Source organism: Sorex araneus, chromosome X, assembly GCF_027595985.1.
Source record: "Sorex araneus isolate mSorAra2 chromosome X, mSorAra2.pri, whole genome shotgun sequence".
Lineage (NCBI taxonomy): Eukaryota > Metazoa > Chordata > Mammalia > Eulipotyphla > Soricidae > Sorex > Sorex araneus.
The window spans coordinates 264,847,144-264,864,814 of NC_073313.1; the positions used below are offsets into that span (position 1 = coordinate 264,847,144).

Consider the following 17,671-nt stretch of genomic DNA (forward strand, 5'->3'; position numbering starts at 1 on the left):
TAATAGACAGGTCAGTTCTTCTCCAGTCAATCTGTATATCCCACACCGTCCCAGCCTTCCCACCAGAATTCTGGGTGGTCTGCAAGAGACCATTTCTCTGACTGGGGGCTGCAGGCCCGGAATGCTGGAAGCGGAGTTCTGTGTCCGCCGCGTGAAGGTTTGTACAGGGGAGGCACAGTGCGGGTCTGTGCCTTACAGGTCTCCGTCCCCTGGGTCCCTCCTCTCATGCACGGTCCTGATCTCCCCCACCCTCCCCCCAAGTGTGACTCACGGCTCTCGTTTCAGTAAGGTACATCTGGGGGCAGAAGTCAGGGCTTTGCAGCTGTTCACCAGCTGACTTAAAAGGGAAATCCTCCCCGTGGTGGGGCCCCGTCGGGAGAGCCCTTTGAAGAGATCTCGGGTCAGAGATGAACTCCTACTGAAGCCAGCAGCGAAGGATGACTTCTCTAGCCCAGGGCAGCGAAGGTGGCCCACAAAGGCACTTTGTATAAGAACTTTGGGCCTTGGCGCGTCAGTGGCTCGACGGCCCCGTCCACACTTGGCGAGGGCTGCGCGGATGCCCAGCGTAGCTCTTGGGAGCTGCCGAGTTTGACGTCTGTGTTGACGCAGCTTCGGAAACGAAAGCAGTTCGGGAATTCTCGCGTAAGTGGTGCAAACACTTAACTCTGCAGAAGTAATCACACTAGATTCTTATGGTTTGTGTTTTCTGTTTATAAATAAAAATAATATTTTTTTTCACTCGAAAACAAGAAAATAAGTGGGTCTGGAGAGAGAGTTCAAAGGACTAGGACATGTCCCGGCATGCACAAGTCCCCGAGTTTCATCCTCAGCACCGGGTGCCCATCAGGAGTACCCCAAGTATGGCCTGGTAGCCCTCCGGCACAGCTAGGATGGTGCTTTTGGTCCCCTGCATTGCTGGACCGAGTACTGCAGGTGTGGCCCCCGAGCACTGCCAGGGAGCCCCAGCCCAAACACTAAAGCAAGAAAAAAAATTCCATTTTCCTGCATTTCTTTTGACCAATGCACACTCATGATTTGTTTACCCAAATCGTGGTTTCTCGGGGTTTCCTGGGGTGCCGCTGACCCCCAAGGGTGGGATGTAGCCATGTCCCGGTCTAGCGTTGTTATTTTCAAGATGACGACATCGTACCAGCCTGCGTCAAGAACTGCACGTTCTCAGGATCTCAGCCCATGCAGGTTTCCTCCTGTCACAGTGCTCAGGGGTCTAGAGAAGGAAACACCCGTCGTGTGACCGTGGCTACCGTTTGTGTCTGCACAGAGGCTGTTGAAGGGGGTCATGTTCTCTGTACGGATTCTCTGCCCCCAGAGCCCATCTTGGGGACAGCGGGGTTGGTAGGACAGACTCGACCTGTCTGTGCTGGGCCTGAGGTGTGCTTGTCACCGATTTTCTTTCCTGGGGCGCCTACTTCCAGAACCAGCGACCTGCTGTTCCCGGTCTCCTCGGCTCACGTGGGGTTACTGCCGCCCTCTGCCTGCAGTTGCTGTGACATTAGACAATGCGCTGCTAAGTGTGGAGCCAGGAGCCAGGTTAGGGGCCCGGGTGAGAACAGTGGGGAGGGCGTTTGCCCTTGCACACAGCTGACCTGGGTTCAATACCCAGCATCCCATATGGTCCTCTGAGCACCGCCAGGAATGATTCCCGAGTGCAGAGCCAGGAGGAACCCCGGAGCGTCGCCAGGTGTGGCCCCCCCAAAAAAAATAAAAGGCCAGGTTAGAGCCAGTGATTTGTTACAGAGAATCCTGGGGTGGGACCAGGAAATACTCACCCAACAGTTTAGGGAAGCGTGTGCAAAGTCAAATGTAACAGTGGTAATAGGTAGGTGTACGTGTACAAAGAAGTATTGGATCCAACAACCATTTTTGCCCCTTGCATTTCAGGAAGAGCTCTATAACCTTTTCTCTTTTGCATCTCTGATCCTGAGTCCAAAGTGTTGTATTTTTTGAAAAGCTAGAAATATTAAAATATAGTGCTTCTAGGGTAAAGCATCTGTCAGTATTTCCATTATAAAATACAAGTTTAAAGGGTTTAGAAGTCAGCTGTAAAAATTTGTTCTTGGATGATACTTTGTATACAAAAGCCTCTGCCCAGGATAATTTTCAGAAGAATTTTTGCAATGGCATAAACTGTGAGGTTATATGGCAGAACCAGCTTAGAATGAACTCATTTTTTTAATGCTTCTATCGAAGTAGGGAAAGATAACAGCTTTTAGAATTAGTCAAACAAAGCAATGCAGAAATTGCTTTTGGGAAACTGGACACGGTGCCATTAGAGTTGCCTTCAGCCCCACCAAACCCAGCGAGAGGCCCAGTCTGGGCGGTTTCCAGGTCGGTTTTAAGACCAGCTTGGAGGCGCCGGCTGAGAAAGTTGTGTTTGGGCCCAGCTCCGTTTGGGCCGTCGGGGAGAGCAGCTTTGGGTACCTGCTCAGGCTGTTGCCGGCTGGTGCTGCTGTGGCGCACAGATGTGCTTCTTGTCTCATCCCCAGCAGCCAGGAAGCCTCTCGGCAATGGGACCTTCCCCCCAAGGGTGGGGCAGGTCCTCTCCGCAGCTGACCAATGCGGATGCAGCTTCCTGCTGTCCCACGGTCGTGACACACGCACACACTGACCCGCTGCCCTCAAAGCTCGTGGCCAGGTTTCTTTTGCAGATGCTCTTCGTACCGTCACAGTTGAGTTACCGGAGCGGACCCCCTGCGTGGCAGCCAGGCGGGTCTCGGGATCCTCTTCCGAGCCAGGGAAGGTGGTTTGAGCCCGATCACATGACGGTCTTTCTCTGTGTGCCACAGAGGGGTGAGGTCACCTGGTACTTGACCACCCCTGACTCGATACTCTCCAGATCCATCCAAGCTTCAGCAACCTGCTTGATTTCAAGTTTTCTTATGGTTGCGTGTATGGATATACCACGACTGTGTTGTTCATTCTCATGCAACAGTGAGGTTGTTCCCGTGTCCTGTGGTCACCCGCAGTGCTGCAGTGGACATGGGCGTGCATAGAGCTTTTCAAGCTCATGCTTTTGTGCATCTCTGGGTTGTGTGGAAACTCTGAGAACCCTCCAGCCTGTTTTCCGTGAGGGCTGGTCTAGACCAGCTCCAGTCTTGAGCTCTTTAATCTACTTGGAATTAACTGTAGTCTGTGGGAGGAGATATGTATCCCACTCTCTTCTCTTTCCCTCTTCCTCCTCCTCCTCCTCTTCCTCCTTCTCTTTCTTATCCTCATCCTCTGCTGCCACTGTCCTCCTCCTCCTCTTCCTTCTCCCCCCTCTCCCACCTTCCTCTTCCTGCCAGCTTGGAGCTGTCCAGTTTCCCAGCGCCCTCTGGTGAATGGGTGTTCCTGCCCCACGCACCCACCTTCTTTGTTCCAGAGTAACTGCAAGTCTGAAGGTTTAGCTCTGGGCTCTCTGTTCTAGTTTATGATTTTGAGAGTATATTTAAACTTTACAGCACTCTTTTGCTTACTATAGCTTTATAATATAATTAAAAATGAGTAAATGCGACCCTACCATTTTCTTTCTTCTTTTTTCCTCAGAATGGCTTTGGCTATTCTGGGCATTTTATGATCCCATACAAATTTTAGTAAAGTTTTATTTTTTTTTGTTAACATTGGGGAGCAGCAAAATATATATTTAGTTTGCATTGAAATAGAATGATCGTTTAGATGTGAGGGTCTAAAATTATTTTTAGGAAAATGTACTTATTTCAGTGTCTTGCATTTCTCTTCATTTGCTTTTATATCTGTATTTGTTTCTTAAGGTGAGGAGGGTCTTCTGTGTTAAACTATGCCGGATATAGTGTTAATGGAGGCGGTACACGTACTGTGTTGTGGATGAGCATCTGAATGTAGTTCATTCTTCTGCTGTTTCTTTTTTTTTTTTTTTTTTTTTTTGCTTTTTGGGTCACACCCAGTGATGCACAGGGGACCATATAGGATGCTGGGATTCGAACTCGGGTTGGCCGAGTGCAAGGCAAACGTCCTCTCCGCTGTGCTATTGCTCCAGCCCCACTGCTATTTCTTATAAGTGGAGACTCCTCTCTTTCCCATTGGAGCGTTAGGTTTAAGGAAGAAAATGTTAAGAACCAGCATGTGTGTGTGCCATGCTAAGATCACTACTCAAGAGCGCGCCCATCCTCCACTGCCAACTAATCAGGGAGTGTTTTTTGCTGTTTTTGTGCTTTGGGCCTTTGACCCACACCTGTCAGGGCCCGAGGCTGCTCCTGGCTCTGTTCGGAATGGGGACTCCCCGTGCCCGGGCGGACGGCCGGCCCAGCTCCCCGAGTCTCTCTCTGGCCCAGGAGGGCTCCTCGGATTCTTCTCGATTTCTTTGAAATTAGTCATTCAGAAAGTGGGTATTTGTTGGTTTTTCGTTTGTTTTTGACACCCGTCAAAGCTCAGGGCTTCCTCCTAGCTCTGCACTCAGGAATAGCTCCTGGCAGTGCTCGGGCACCGTATAGGGTGGCAGGGATCGAACCCGGGTTACGTGCAAGGTAGGTGCCCTGCCTCCGTGCTGTCTCAGCCCCAGAGTGCTGCTTTCGGAGTGACTCAGAGCCTCCTGGGCTCCCCGTGGAAGACAAGAGGAGACAAATCCTGTGAGCATGTTCTCCATGGCGAGCGTGTCAGAAGTCTCCAGGGACACGGAACGGAAGCATGCTGTGTTTGCTGCTGCTGAGAGACAGAGCTGAGCATGGGGGGCACGCAGAGAGGGGCAGGAGTGGGGGGCACACGGGAAGGGGTGGGGGTAGGGGGCACGGGAAGGGGTGGGTGTTTGCAAGGGACGGGGGAGGGCGCAGGGCGTTTCTTCCGACGGGGCTCATCTGAGAAGTGTCCTTGGAGAGTCGCCCGGGTGGGAGCGGGACAGGCCAAGGGCTGGCGGTCACCGCAGAGCTCGGGGTGTGCCCGGGCTGGAGGGGGCGATGAGGGCCATGGGGACCCTCGTGAACACGGAGCTGCTTCTCTGCGGCCCTCACATGGCCGCGGTCCCACTCAGAGGCAGGGAGGCAAGAAAACGGCGCCCACCAGCCCTTCTGCTGCCCGCCTCCGGCCTCGCTCGCTCTCCGTGTTGGCCGGGACCGGCCTTCCCTGCCTCGGCGTTTCTTCTGCTCCTTTCCAGCGCCGTCTCCTCCATTGTCGTGCTCCCCCAGAGATCCTGTTGGACAGAGGGCAGCGGCGTGAGGACTCAGGGTCGAAGCGGTCACCTTCTGCCTTCCCTGTCTCGAGAGGGCAGGACTGGGCCACCGTGTCTGGGTTGGCGCCGAGACCTCATGGTGGTTCATCCTGCATTTCTCGCGGGCTCCTTGCCGTTGCTCCTGGCTGCTTGGCCGTTGTTTCATGGAGTCTGTCGCCTTTCCCCGCGTTTCTCCCGGGTCATTTGTCCCGCTCAGACGTTCCTGCGGAAGTACCTCATGTGTCCTGGCCAAGGGCACGGCTGCAGCTTATTTCTTTAATGGCATCTTGGGCTGAAAGGGGAATTGAGTTCTCATGGAGTTGGGTTGACCGTTTCTTTTAGGGTCCCAGGTGCCGTGTACGGGAGGGTCACGACGGTTCCCTACGCTTTGTCTCACACAGTTGCTAAAAGTTCTGGCCTTTCAGGTGAGTGTTTCCCTTGGTCACGGCCCACCAGCTGAGCGCAGCACTCGCCAGGCGTCTGGGCGTCTGCCTCGACAGGTGCCCTTGGAAGCAGGGAGGGGCGAGACGCACAGGAGACGTTCCCTGGGAGCAGAGGCGTCCTGGCCACGGGCCTGCCCTCGAGACGCCCCCCAGAGGCCAGGGAGAGCGGAGCCCCCCACAGCGGTCATGATGGCTCCTCCCAGGGACCCCTGAAGAGGCCCCGTGACTGACCCTGTCCCTAGAACGCCAGGGTCCGCCCCATCTTAGCTGGTGGGGAAGAGGGTTCCTTTCCCCTCTGACCGCACGGCTCTATGGCCCGTTTCTGCCTTGCAAAGGAGACACAATTCTGGCAGGTCACAGATCTTGCCTCTGGGGAAAATAACTGCAGGCGGGATCTGACTCTGTGTGTTTGTGTGTGTGTGTGTGTGTGTGTGTGTGTATTTGTGTGTGTGTGTGTGTGTGTGTGTGTGGTGAGTGTCCAGTGTGCCAGCTGTTGTGCGTTTTCAGTGACTGCAGGTCACACTTCCATTCCTCACCAGTTCTTCCTGGTAGCTGCCTGCATTTCTGCTGCTTAATTAAGCCGTGATTGTAGGGGTCACACTCAGTGGTGCAGGGGTGCGGCCCGGGCTGCTGCTGAGCTGTGCGCCAGGCCACGAGCCTGATGCGTCTGCACACAGGTGGCCGTGTGTGGGGTCCCGCAGGCCCCCCACATCCAGTCGTGCGTGAGGAGCCTCATGTGCCCGGAGGCTTCCGAGCGGGTTTGCAGGACTGAGAGTGGCGAGTCCCTCAGGCTGGCCTCCCTCCAGCCCCTGACGGCCTGTCCGTGACCCAGAGCGGCTCTCCCAGCGAGTCCCCGCTGTCCCTCAGAATAGGAAGTGCAGTCGCCCCCCCTCACCCCCAGCCCCTCACCCCCCCGCCCCCTGCCCCCCGCCCCTGTGCTCTTGGATCTTTGGAAGAAACCAGAGGAAGTTTTTGTTTAGTTTAGCTCTCCTCCTTTTGATGAAACGGTTTGCACTGGATATAAATGCTGTGAAATTTCAGGAGTGCAGCTTTACACCTTTGAATGTCCTTTTTTGCAGAAGGAGGCTCCCAAACAGTGCTCAGGGGGCTCAATGGCCTTTCCTGGTGACACTCAGCCGACCAGGCATGTGTCCAAGGCTGTGCCGCTGCTGGGGCCTGCAGTGCCAGGGCCTCTGGGGTGACGTGGTGTTAGGGTCAAGCCTGGGTCTCCGTCGTGCACGAAGCACGAGTCCCTGAGTGCGGAGCTGAGTCCTCGGCCCAGGGGCCTTGAGCACGCTCAAGGCTCAGCGTGCTCACCGAGAAAGGAGGGCTCCGTGCCTCCCGCCATCCCCGTTTCCTCCAGGAACAGCGATTGCCACCAAACCTGGGAGTTAGTTGTTGCTTTTTTGTCAACTTCTTTACTTCTACTCATATTCCCTTCCAGTGAAACTGTCCGGTCGTGGTCGGTCACTTCCTGACTTAGCCATTCTGTGGGCCTCTTCCAGCGCTGCTCCCGGGGCAGTGTGGCATGCCCTGCAGCCTGCGGCCCAGACTGTTCTTTTGGGTCGCCTGCCGGCAGGCATTTAGGTGGCCCTCGAGTAGGGGCCCCATTGGAGAGCTGCTGCTCTGAGCGTGAGGGCACACTGGCCTTGCAGCTCTCACGTCCCCGCAGATCACGCCTTGGAGCGCTGTTGACCTGTCATGGACTTTTCCAATTTTGAAAAATAAATTAATTCATTTTAATTTCATCATCATCATCATCATCCTCATCCTCATCATCATCATCGCGTTGATTATTGATTTTCTCGAGCAGTCTCAGTAACATCTCCATTCGTCCTATCCCTGAGATTTTAGAAGCCTCTCTTTACTCGTCCTTCCCAACGGTGCTGCATTGGAGGCTCTTTCAGGGTCAGGGGAATGAGACCCAGCATTGTTACTGGTTTTGGCATATGCCACAGGGAGCTTGCCTGGCTCTCTCAATGCGGGTAGGAAACTCTCAGTAGCTTGCCAGGTTCTCTGAGAGGGAGAACGAGGTTATAAGATATTGTAAAGCCACAAAGTGGCTGCAAGCTTCTGGGAGCCTGGTTTTATAGTCTCTGGATGTTGGCCGTTGGTGGGATTACACTGGGGGCAGTTTCTGGGTGTGACCGCCTAGCTACTGGAAAATGGGGGATCTTGGCGGAAGAGGCCCAGTCCCGATCCAAGCAGGCTTGGAGATCTCAGCCCCGGGTCCTGAACACCTGGGTTCCTCTGCCGGTTCCTTCATGCATGAGACTTGTCCAAACGTGTGGAGAGGGGCTCTGCTTGGGGCAGGGAGAGAAACTCAACCCACCCCCTCTGGTGAAGGCAGCCAGGCATGGGGGCAAGAGAAATTTATAATTTTTTAAATTTTATTTTTTAATGAATCACTGTGAGATACAGTTACAGACTTATAAACTTTCATGATTATGTTTCAGTCATACAGTGATCAAGTACCCATCCCTCCACCAGTGTCCATTCTCCACCACCTATATTCTCAGTATCCTGTGTGCAAGGCAAACGCCCTACCCACTGTGCTATTGCTCCAGCCCCAGGTTTTCCATTTTTTAAAAAGGAATCTCCACACCTTATTTATATGCTCTTGGCGCCCGTTTCATATGTTAATCGCCCATATAGCTGAGAGCTCTTTTCTGGTCTCTCAACTCTGTCTCGCTGGTTTGTGTAGTTTTGTTCTATCAGTTTAGGGAGCACAGCACCTTCCACCTTTGTTCTCCGATTGCTTTGACTAGGGGAGTGTTGTGGTTCTACCCAGATTTTAGTAATGTTTGTTATATGTCTTTAAAGAATACCATTGGAACTTGGAAAGGAATAGCATTGGATCTATATAGTATTGTGGACAGGATCATCATTTTAAAGTGTTAAATTTTCTAATCCATGAACATGGGATATTCTTCCATTTTCAATATACTTATCTGTAATATGTACTTATACGATGTCAGAGTTTTCATTGTATAAATCTTTTACTCTCCTTTGTAGATTTCCCAGTTTATGATTTGTGATGCAATGGTAAAGGGATATTTTTATATTTCTTTATCTTCCAGCTCATCGTTTGTAAGTATAGAAATCCATATGTCTGTTATATGGATATGTGGTGTTTTGGGCCATTATCCAGGTACACTCAGGGCTCACTCCTGGCAGGACTCTGGGCACCTTTTGTGGTGCTGGGGCTGAACCTTGCTGCCTGCAAGGGAAACACCTTAACTGCTGTTCTGTCTTTCCAGTCCAAGACCCATATTTTGGTACATTGATTTCACATATTCATTTTCCCCTAGTTTTATTTAAGCACTGTGTTTCACAAAGTGGTTCACGATACCGTTGTTTTGGGCACGCAGTGTTCTAACACCAGCATGACCTTCTCCCCACTGCTGGCCCCCGTTCCCACTCCCAGCCCCAACCCTGCCTCCTTATAGGAGCAGAATTACTTATTTCGTATTGCTGTTGCAACTAAATGGTAAATGAAATTATCAAAAACACAGTTCAGTAAGAGAAAACTCGTGAAAACCGTCCTTCTCACGATGGTTTCATTACAGCCATTGAGAATTTACTGAGCTGCTTGTTGTGAGTTGAGCCTTTGTTCTCGTGTCTTGAGCTCAGTTGGCTTCTGTGCTTCTTTCCTTCACTTGCTGTGCCCCTACTGGACCCCCAGTACTGTGGAGTCGGGGGTGTCACGGGGTCACGTCTGAGGTGCACTCCAGGCCCTGTGGAAATGGAACATCTCTTGAGATCCGTTTGTCAAGCTGAGAAACGGGAATGTTTCTTCTTTTTTAAATTTTTATTATTTTTTTAGATTTAATTTGTATAAAGTTATTCACAATAATTCATCACATTGCATACTCAAACACCAATCCCACCACCGTTGCACCTTCCCACTAAGAGCAGAGCGTGTGAAGACTCGCAGTTCCTCCTGCCGCCAGCAAGCCCTTGCAGGAGAGATTGCAGACGTGTTTGCTAAACCCAGTCAGATGTGTGCTACTCTCGGAGCATCAGCGGGGTAGAGGATGAGAGCCCCAGGAATCCGCTCCAGGAATTCTAAGAGTTAGTATACAGCAGATTCTCTCGTGGGTGAGGCCTATGTCGCTCTCTTACGGGAGTCTCTGGATCTTGATGAGATTATACGGTGCCAGGGGCAGTTTGTGGGTGTGACTGCCAAGCTACAGGGAAACTGGAACCTATCATCTTCTGTTCATTGTTTCTTTTGGTGGAGTCTTTAGGTTTTCCTATGTATTTGCCATGTCATCTGCATAAAGTGATGGTTTAACTTTCTTTTCAATTTGAATCTCTGACACTGTCACTGTCACTGTCATCCCATTGCTCATCGATTTTCGAGCGGGCACCAATAACGTCTCCATTGTGAGGTTAATGCTGGTCTCAGAAATGGGAAGAATTTCTGTTTCATTGCTGGAGGTGAAAGAGATTGAGGAAGACTGGCCGTGGGTCGTCTCAGAGACCAGTTATGTCAGCACACCAGGAAAACCATCTGAACCTGGGCTTTGGCAAAAGGGAAAGCTTTTGATGATGGTTTCAATTTCCTTACTTGTTAGTGCCCTTTTTGTGTTTTTCTGCTTCCTTCTGAGTCATTGGTGGGAAGGTGTGTGATTCTAAAAATGCATTCATTTCTTCTGGTTGGGAGGAAAAAATAGCAATGTCCTAAGAGGATTACTATAGCTGCTTTGGCGCCAGATGGAAGTCAGAAAACCAGTTACTATGGGAGTCAGCAAGGAGGGGAAATGGCAAGAAAAACATTGTGTCAGTTCTTTCCTACTTTGATTTCATTTTAATACGGTTTTTCAGATGAAAATTTTATAAAAATAAAAACTGCTAAAAATGTGTAACATAGAATGCAAGCTTCCCCCATCCAAACTTTTAGCAGGGAGAGAGAACGTTACTAATAAATCATGCATAATTCATGTTGTATGTGTGTACATAATGCATCTATTTATTTGTGTTACTGGCAATAAAAAGAGTACCGAACAACGTTTTAAAGGAAGGGCGTGTTGGAGCTTCCTTTGGGTCGGATGTGGGGCAAAGGTGACAGGCCAAGGCTACCGACTTGACGTTTGACAGGCGCTAAAGAAATTTGGGGGCCTTTCGGTGCTTAAGAGATCTGGGGTTCCACTGGCAGTTCTTGGCCAACTGGGCGGCTCCAGGCCCCCCCAGGCAGGCCTGGGAACGGGGTGGGACAGGTGGGCGCGTGCCAGGAAGGCGCCCTACTGCTGACCGTCTCCTGCCCTCGCGTTTGTCTGAGGAGAACCCTGTTATAAACTCTGTCCCATGCTCTTTTGTTTTCTTTCTCGTTCGGGTTTTGTGGCGTGTGGCGAGGCCTGGACCAGTGCCTGGATCGTTCCCGGGTGCGCCCCGATGGGGACGCGTGCTGCTCTGGGGACTCAGGCCTCTGGGGGCAGGGACATGAAATGCCCTTGGAAAAGGAGGGGCAGGGCTGGAGCGATAGCACAGTGGGGAGGGCGTTTGCCTTGCATGCAGCCAACCCGGGTTCGATCCCCGGCATCCCATATGGTCTCGACAGCACCACCAATACTAATTCCTGAGTGCAGAGCCAGGAGTAACCCCTGAGCACTATTGGGTGTGAGCTTAAGAAAAAAAAAAAAAGAGGAGGGGCAGGTGTGGCACTCACTCAGGTCTCTGAGGGGCTGAGTGCTTCCAGGTCTGATCAGCGCCATACATGTGGGAAAACACAGCCCCTTTCACCTGTGGATTCCGCGCCCAGCCCGTTCCTTCGGGAGACTCCGTCAGCGCATCCCCTTCCCCTGCCCGTGACTGAGTCCATCGTTTCTGTTTCCTTCAGGCAGTTAAGCCCAAGGGCAGTGACAGAGAAGCAGACGGTGCTTATGACCCAGGGCTCTGTGGGAGCCCCCTTGCGCCCCGGTCCCCCAAAAGCTACAGTGACAGTCCTGATGTCATCATAGAGGCTCAGTTTGACGACTGCGGCCTGGAAGACGGACACGGCCAGCCCCCGAGAGCCCTGGTGGTGGACGGCGTCAAGAAGCTCTCGCTGTGCGTCCCCGACAGAGGTGAGTCCCGGTGCGTCCGACGTTTCATTTGAGCAAACTGATGGCTTGAGGTTCCGGTTTTCTCTGTGCTGCAGAACTAACCACAGCACCATCAATCTCGGCCCACCCTCGAGCCTACTGGGCTCCCGGGAAGGAAGGAGTGTCCGACCGGCCTGCAGCCGCTGGTAGGAGAAGGGGCAGGAACGGCGCCTGTGGTCTCTGTGTTCGGTGGTTGCTGCCCGCGGTTCCCGCGGTTCCCGAGGGGCCAGCCTGGGGAATCCTCTCAGAGCCGCGCTTGGCTCCTCCCAGCCCAGGCCGCTCGCAGGTTTGTTCTGTCTCAGTCGTGGCGGTGGCCTGCCCGGAGCTTCACAGCAGTTCGTCTCTCTAGAGTCTTGATTCTACATCCTCCTGAAAGCCAGCTCTGTTTTCTCTGATCGAACCCTGCGCCGGCGGTCTCCAGCCTTTGGACACCTGTGCCAACTTCTGCACCCAGGCCCGGCGCTCCCGGCCGAGGAACACAGGCGGGGGGCCGGGACACCGTCCTGGGGAGCGCGGGGGGAGCGGTGAAAACAGTCTCGACCTCTCCGGGGTTTCTGCTGGAGGGACCCTTCCGGAAACGCCTGCCGGCGGGTCTGCCAAGTGAGAAGCTTTGCTCTTCGGGAAGGCCTTCCTGGCCGCGCCTGGTGCCAGGCTTGGAGAGAGGGCAGCAGGGCAGACAGACACTCTGGTCGGGCTGGGCAACCCCTGCCTGCGTGCCGAGAAAGCGGGGGTTCAGGCAGCCGGGCCACCAGATCTGTCCCAAAGCACGGTTGCCGTTTGAGGCCTCCGCAGCCCGGAAATTCTCTCTGGATCGGGACTCCGGGCTCCTCGCCTCCCCCCTCCCCCCCGCCACACACACCCCCCAGCACACTCCGGGCGTCCTGACCCGAAGCCACGGGCACCCAGATTCCTCAGTGGCCCGCTGAGGCGGGAGTGGGCCTCTGTCCAGCCGGTTGCCTGTGGCTGTACCCCCGTGAAACTTGGTTCCTGGGACACTCCCTCTCCCTCCAGGCACCTTCTTCTGAGCAGTGTGTCACACGTGTCACTGCACTGATGGCAGGACCGAGGAGAGAGGGAAAGACGCAGGGCTGTAAGTGGCCAAGCCCTCCGTCACGCAATCCACAGGAAACCCCTCCTTGCCCAGCGGAGCCAGCCGAGCCCCGGGCCTCGCGGGGACACCTCAGTGCTCTGGTGATTGGACGTGCCTTGATTCCTCATTAGCGGCCACTCAAGGAAATACCACGGGCTGGGAGAGGGCGGAATTTAGGCTGGGGCTGGCTGTCGCGCCTCCACAGTGTCCTTTGTTCAGAACTGCCGTGGTGGGGCTGGAGCGATAGCACAGCGGGGAGGGTGTTTGCCTTGCACATGGCCAACCCGGGTTCGATTCCCAGCATCCCATATGGCCCCTTGAGCACCGCCAGGAGTGATTCCTGAGTGCATCCAGGAATAACCCAGTAACGCCTGTGCATCGCCGGGTGTGACCAAAAGCCAAAAAAAAAAAAAAATGGGCTGCCTTGGTTTGCCCTCTGTCATAACTGCCCCCACCCCCCGCCCTGGCGGCCGCCCTCGTCCCGCCCTCGGGTCCTCGCTCTCTCCGCAGCCTCCCTGCCCTACTGTTCTTTATTGTTTCCCCGCAGCCCCGACCGCGGGAGCAGCTGCCATTCTTCCCACAGTATCTGGTACAAATTTCTCTTTCCTGCTGCTCTCTAAATAGAGTTTGTAGAGCCACATGGCTGTTTCTGATTTCTTGCCTTCTTGATATTTAGGAAAATTGCAATTTGCTCTTTTGAAAATCATGGTGTTTTCAGGATATTTCAACCAGCCTCCCCTTTCTGGATAATATAAAATCTGGTTACAGTTAGGATTTTGCCCCATTTACAGTTTTGAAAATTGTTATTGAAACAAACCATAACATTAGGACATTATAAATTTTCCCTTAAGACTTCTAGAAAGGTCCATGGCTTTGAGTGTAATTGCAAATGGATTATTAATCTTGCTTCACGCCTTGTGCTCAAAGGAGTGTTTCTTATTCATTAGTTTAATTTTTTTTTTTAACCCAAAGTGAGTTTGCCGTGTTGCAGATGATCCACCTCCCTCCTTGCCCCGGGGCCTGCCACCTCTCTCATCACTGTCAGTTTTGCTGCAAGGGACCAGATATCCCCAGACGTCTGCATCACCGAGCATCACCGTTAAGGACAGTCTCTGGGGTGTCTCAGGCCTGGAGCACAGAGCCACCTGGGGAGTCAGCCTGTGCCCTGGGAGCACTGTGGCCCGAGGCCTGCACTGTCCCCACCTCAGCCTGCCCCACACCCCCCTGGCTGGGGCTTCGCTTCTTTCCAGCCAGTCTGTGCCCAGCTCAGAAGCTGACCGTGTATGCAGAGGTGGGAACAAGCCAGCCCTGCCCTCCTGGTTACCTCACTCCGGAGGGCGCAGATGACCAGGCCCTGTGGGGCAGTAGTGCTGGGTCTCTCGTCACCCAGAGCAGGATGGGGAGTTTTGGCCGCTGGCACTGGGGCTCATGACCTAATCCGATCGTCCATTCCCGGCTCCTCGCCTGGTTCTGCTCAGCGCGCTGGCCTCCTGGCGACTCCTGGGTTTGGACGGAGCCTCGCGCTGCTCTCCCCCACCTCCTGGCCCGCCTCGCTGTTTTCCCAAGAGCATCCACACGAGATCCTTGTTTTTTCCTGCGTTTTGAACTGGGCTGTTCCTACTCCTCTGGCGCCTGCCCAGGTCACCTGGAACGGCCAGAAAGGGCCCGTTTCCCTGCCTTCCCATTCATCCCCGTCCAGGACAGGCCCGCCCCTTCCGTGGGCTTGGATGAAAAGGAACCTTATTTCTCTGGGGTTGAGAAAAGCCAGACCCAGGTGATTATTCTCCTGTGATGCTTCGGGTTTGCTGGAGTCCTAAGGACCCTTTCTTCTGACTCTGGAACCCTTCTTTCTTGGAGCGGAGAGTCTTTTTCTTTCTGCTAGTGTTTCCAGGTTCTGAGATCAAATATTCCCTTTCCCCTTTGTTTCTTGGCTCGCGACCACGTATAATGGTGACTAGGGTAACAAGTACACAGCCATATTTGCTCCAGAAATTAATTAAAAGCCAAACATGCAACAAGTTCCCATGAACCACAGTTCTGTGCCAACATTTGAAATTTTCTATAAGGCGAAGTAAAACCTTGTCCTGACCTTCGCTAACAGAAGGATTAGAGCAGGGATCTTTCTCTCATCTTCTGTTAGTTTCATTTTATTTTACTTTATTCTAGGTTTTTGAGTCACGGTGCTCAGGGTTCAGTCTTGACTGTGCTTAGGGATCACTTCTGGGGGTGTTTGGGAGACCCTGTGATGCCGGGATCAAACCTGGGTCAGTCACATGCAAGGCAGGTGCCCTCCCTGCTGTGCGATCTCTCTGGCCTCCCTCCCTGCTGGTGGCGGCGAGGGTGGGGGGGGCAGCGCGTGGCTCAGGGCATGTTCCCACAGACAGACGGTCAGAACTACGGTGTCCCGATGCCCATGCCCTGCACAAGACTGCCCGTGGCTCCCGGGAAGCTCCTGGCCCAGAGTTGCAGTTCCTCGTCACAGACACCGAGTCAGCTCCCGCTTCTCCCTGCAGAGTGCTCCCCAGGCCTCACGCCTGCCGCTTCCCCCGGCCCGGCCTCGGCAAAGCACTGCTTGCTGCCCTTCCGCACGGATGCCCGCGGGTCTGCCGGGGAGGGAGAGCCCGCCTCTGCTTTCCGTCTTCTGTATTACAGATATCTTTCCCCGTTTTGCTGTTTAGTCATTTGTCCATGGTGTCTTTCATGGAGCAAAATCCCTGAACTTTATTTATTTATTAAAAAAAATTTTATTGTATGTTACTTCACAATATTTGATTATATTCAATATTCAAACACCAATCCCACCACTATGGCACCTTCCCACCACCAAATTCAGGGTGTTTCCGTCCCAAGCCCCAAGCCCTGTCCCAAAACACAAACGAAAGAATGTATTTTGTGTTGTCTGTTATGAAAAACTGCTGAACATGCTTACTAAAAAGTGTTCATATAGGAAACAGTGTGAAGATTGTTCTGTTTGGCAGGAGCCATTAAGACATTCTATAGGATATCACTAACATGTTGTTAAAGTTTGGATGATGTGAGCTATGATATATATATATATATATATATATATATGCGTGTGTGTGTCTGAAAATATGTATATATATAGAGAGATAGATAGATAGATAGATAGACAGATAGATAGATATTTCCCTCTATGATTTGTTGCCTACTGACTGAACCCCGTCAAATATGGTGTGGTAATTATGGAAGATGGGTAGGGAATGTCTTGGACTGGCCGTGCAGTCCAGGAATATGTTCTCTCATATGTGAGGCTGGGCCCAAGCATGTGGAAAGCAGCCTGGAGCGTGGTGGCGGTTGGGGTGTGGAGATTGGCTGCCAGGGCAGGGTCCCACTCTCACCCTTCCCACTCTGGAGCCCCCAAGTGAAAACAGCTTGGCGTGGACTCTGGTGGCATGGTTATAGGGGCCACATTTTATGCTCCCTTCTGGGAGAAACAGCCGTAAGTTCTGGAGGGTGGCTGATAAGGAGATTATCTGGTGCCGGTGAAAAACCCAGATGTGTGGGACCCAGGGCTGAGACCTCCAAGCCTGCTTGGATCGGGACTGGGCCTCTTCCGCCCAGATTTCCCATTTCCCAGTAGCTAGGTGGTACACCCAGGGACTTCCCCCCCCCACCCCCGGCACCGTGTAATCTTGTCAACGGCCAGCATCCAGAGACTTAAAAGCAAGTTCCCGGAAGTGCGCGGCCGCTTTGCAGCCGCACAATATCTTATAGCCTACTTCTTCCTCTGGGAGAACCTGACAAACTATTGGGAAGTAGGAATGAGACCTATTATACAAATAGAGAAAAATTAGCAAAATTTTAACATTTGGTGAGCCAACGGTTGTTCTCTCTACATTCTAGGAGATGTGAGATATTTGATAAAAATATCGAGGGAAGGGGCCGAGAGATAGTAGGGTAGGTAAAGTGCCGGCCTTTACATATGCAACCCAGGTTCTATCCCTGGCTCTCGGTATGGGCCTCGAGCCTGCCAGGAGTGACCCCTGAGCACAGAGCTGAAGTAAGCTCATTGGGTGTGGCCCAGAAACAAACAAAAAAATTTGAGGGCAAAATAGTGTGTGTTCTAGAGAAGACACTGTAGTGTTAGTGTGTGAGGCAGGGCCCGGCAGGGTCTCCAAGTCTTTGGCGCAGAAGTATTCGAGAGCATGAAGTCAGGACTGCCTGTTATTAAAACGAATGGTTAGCTCTGCTATTGTCAGTGGTTGTTTTTCCTAGTAATTCATTACATTCAAATGCTCACAATTTTATTTCCATTAAAAACATCAGGGTGGCAATAATGAGAATCTTCAATAGAGATTTTAAAAAATTGTTTCGATAATAGGTTGAGAGATTCTTGTGGAATTAATAACACCTCCAGATGTTCTTGTAGGAACGGTTGCTTTTATGAAGATGCAGCAAGAGTCAAACAGAAAGAATGAGGCTACATTTTATCAGCAGAGCATGTTTGGAATCTATGTAATATCCTGTTGCTCTAACTAATACATGTTTGCATTAACAATATAACATTTTCTACATGAACTTTCATTTTAATTTATTATTATTATTTTTCTACAGTTAGGGGCTCAAATCCAGGCTTCATATATGTAGTACATGCATTTTACTGCCAACCACATTCCTGACCCAAATCTTGATTTTTAAAAAATAAATTTATTTTCCCCACTATGATCTATACGAATTTGGTTTCCCCTTAGAAGAGTTCACTCTCGAAACCTTTTCCTGGTGTGCCTTGCCTGCACGTGCCTTTCTCAGGGTTTCCCGTCTGCCCTCTCGGGTAGCGTGGGAGAGTCGTGGAGTGAGGCGCTTTCGTTTCCACGGCTTTGAAAACGGGAGTTGGCGTGCAGCCCCGGGGGTGGGG

The 17,671-nt window shown here is 52.2% G+C and overlaps 1 protein-coding gene across 1 annotated transcript in view; it reads left to right on the plus strand.

Moving 5' to 3' along the window:
- Positions 1–17,671, plus strand: part of DIS3L2 (DIS3 like 3'-5' exoribonuclease 2) — a 270,536-nt gene that overhangs the window by 89,013 nt on the left and 163,852 nt on the right. The window contains exon 6 of the mRNA XM_055121806.1: positions 11,462–11,687. Within this exon, the coding sequence (XP_054977781.1) occupies positions 11,462–11,687 (226 nt within the window). The remainder of the gene's footprint in view (positions 1–11,461; positions 11,688–17,671) is intronic.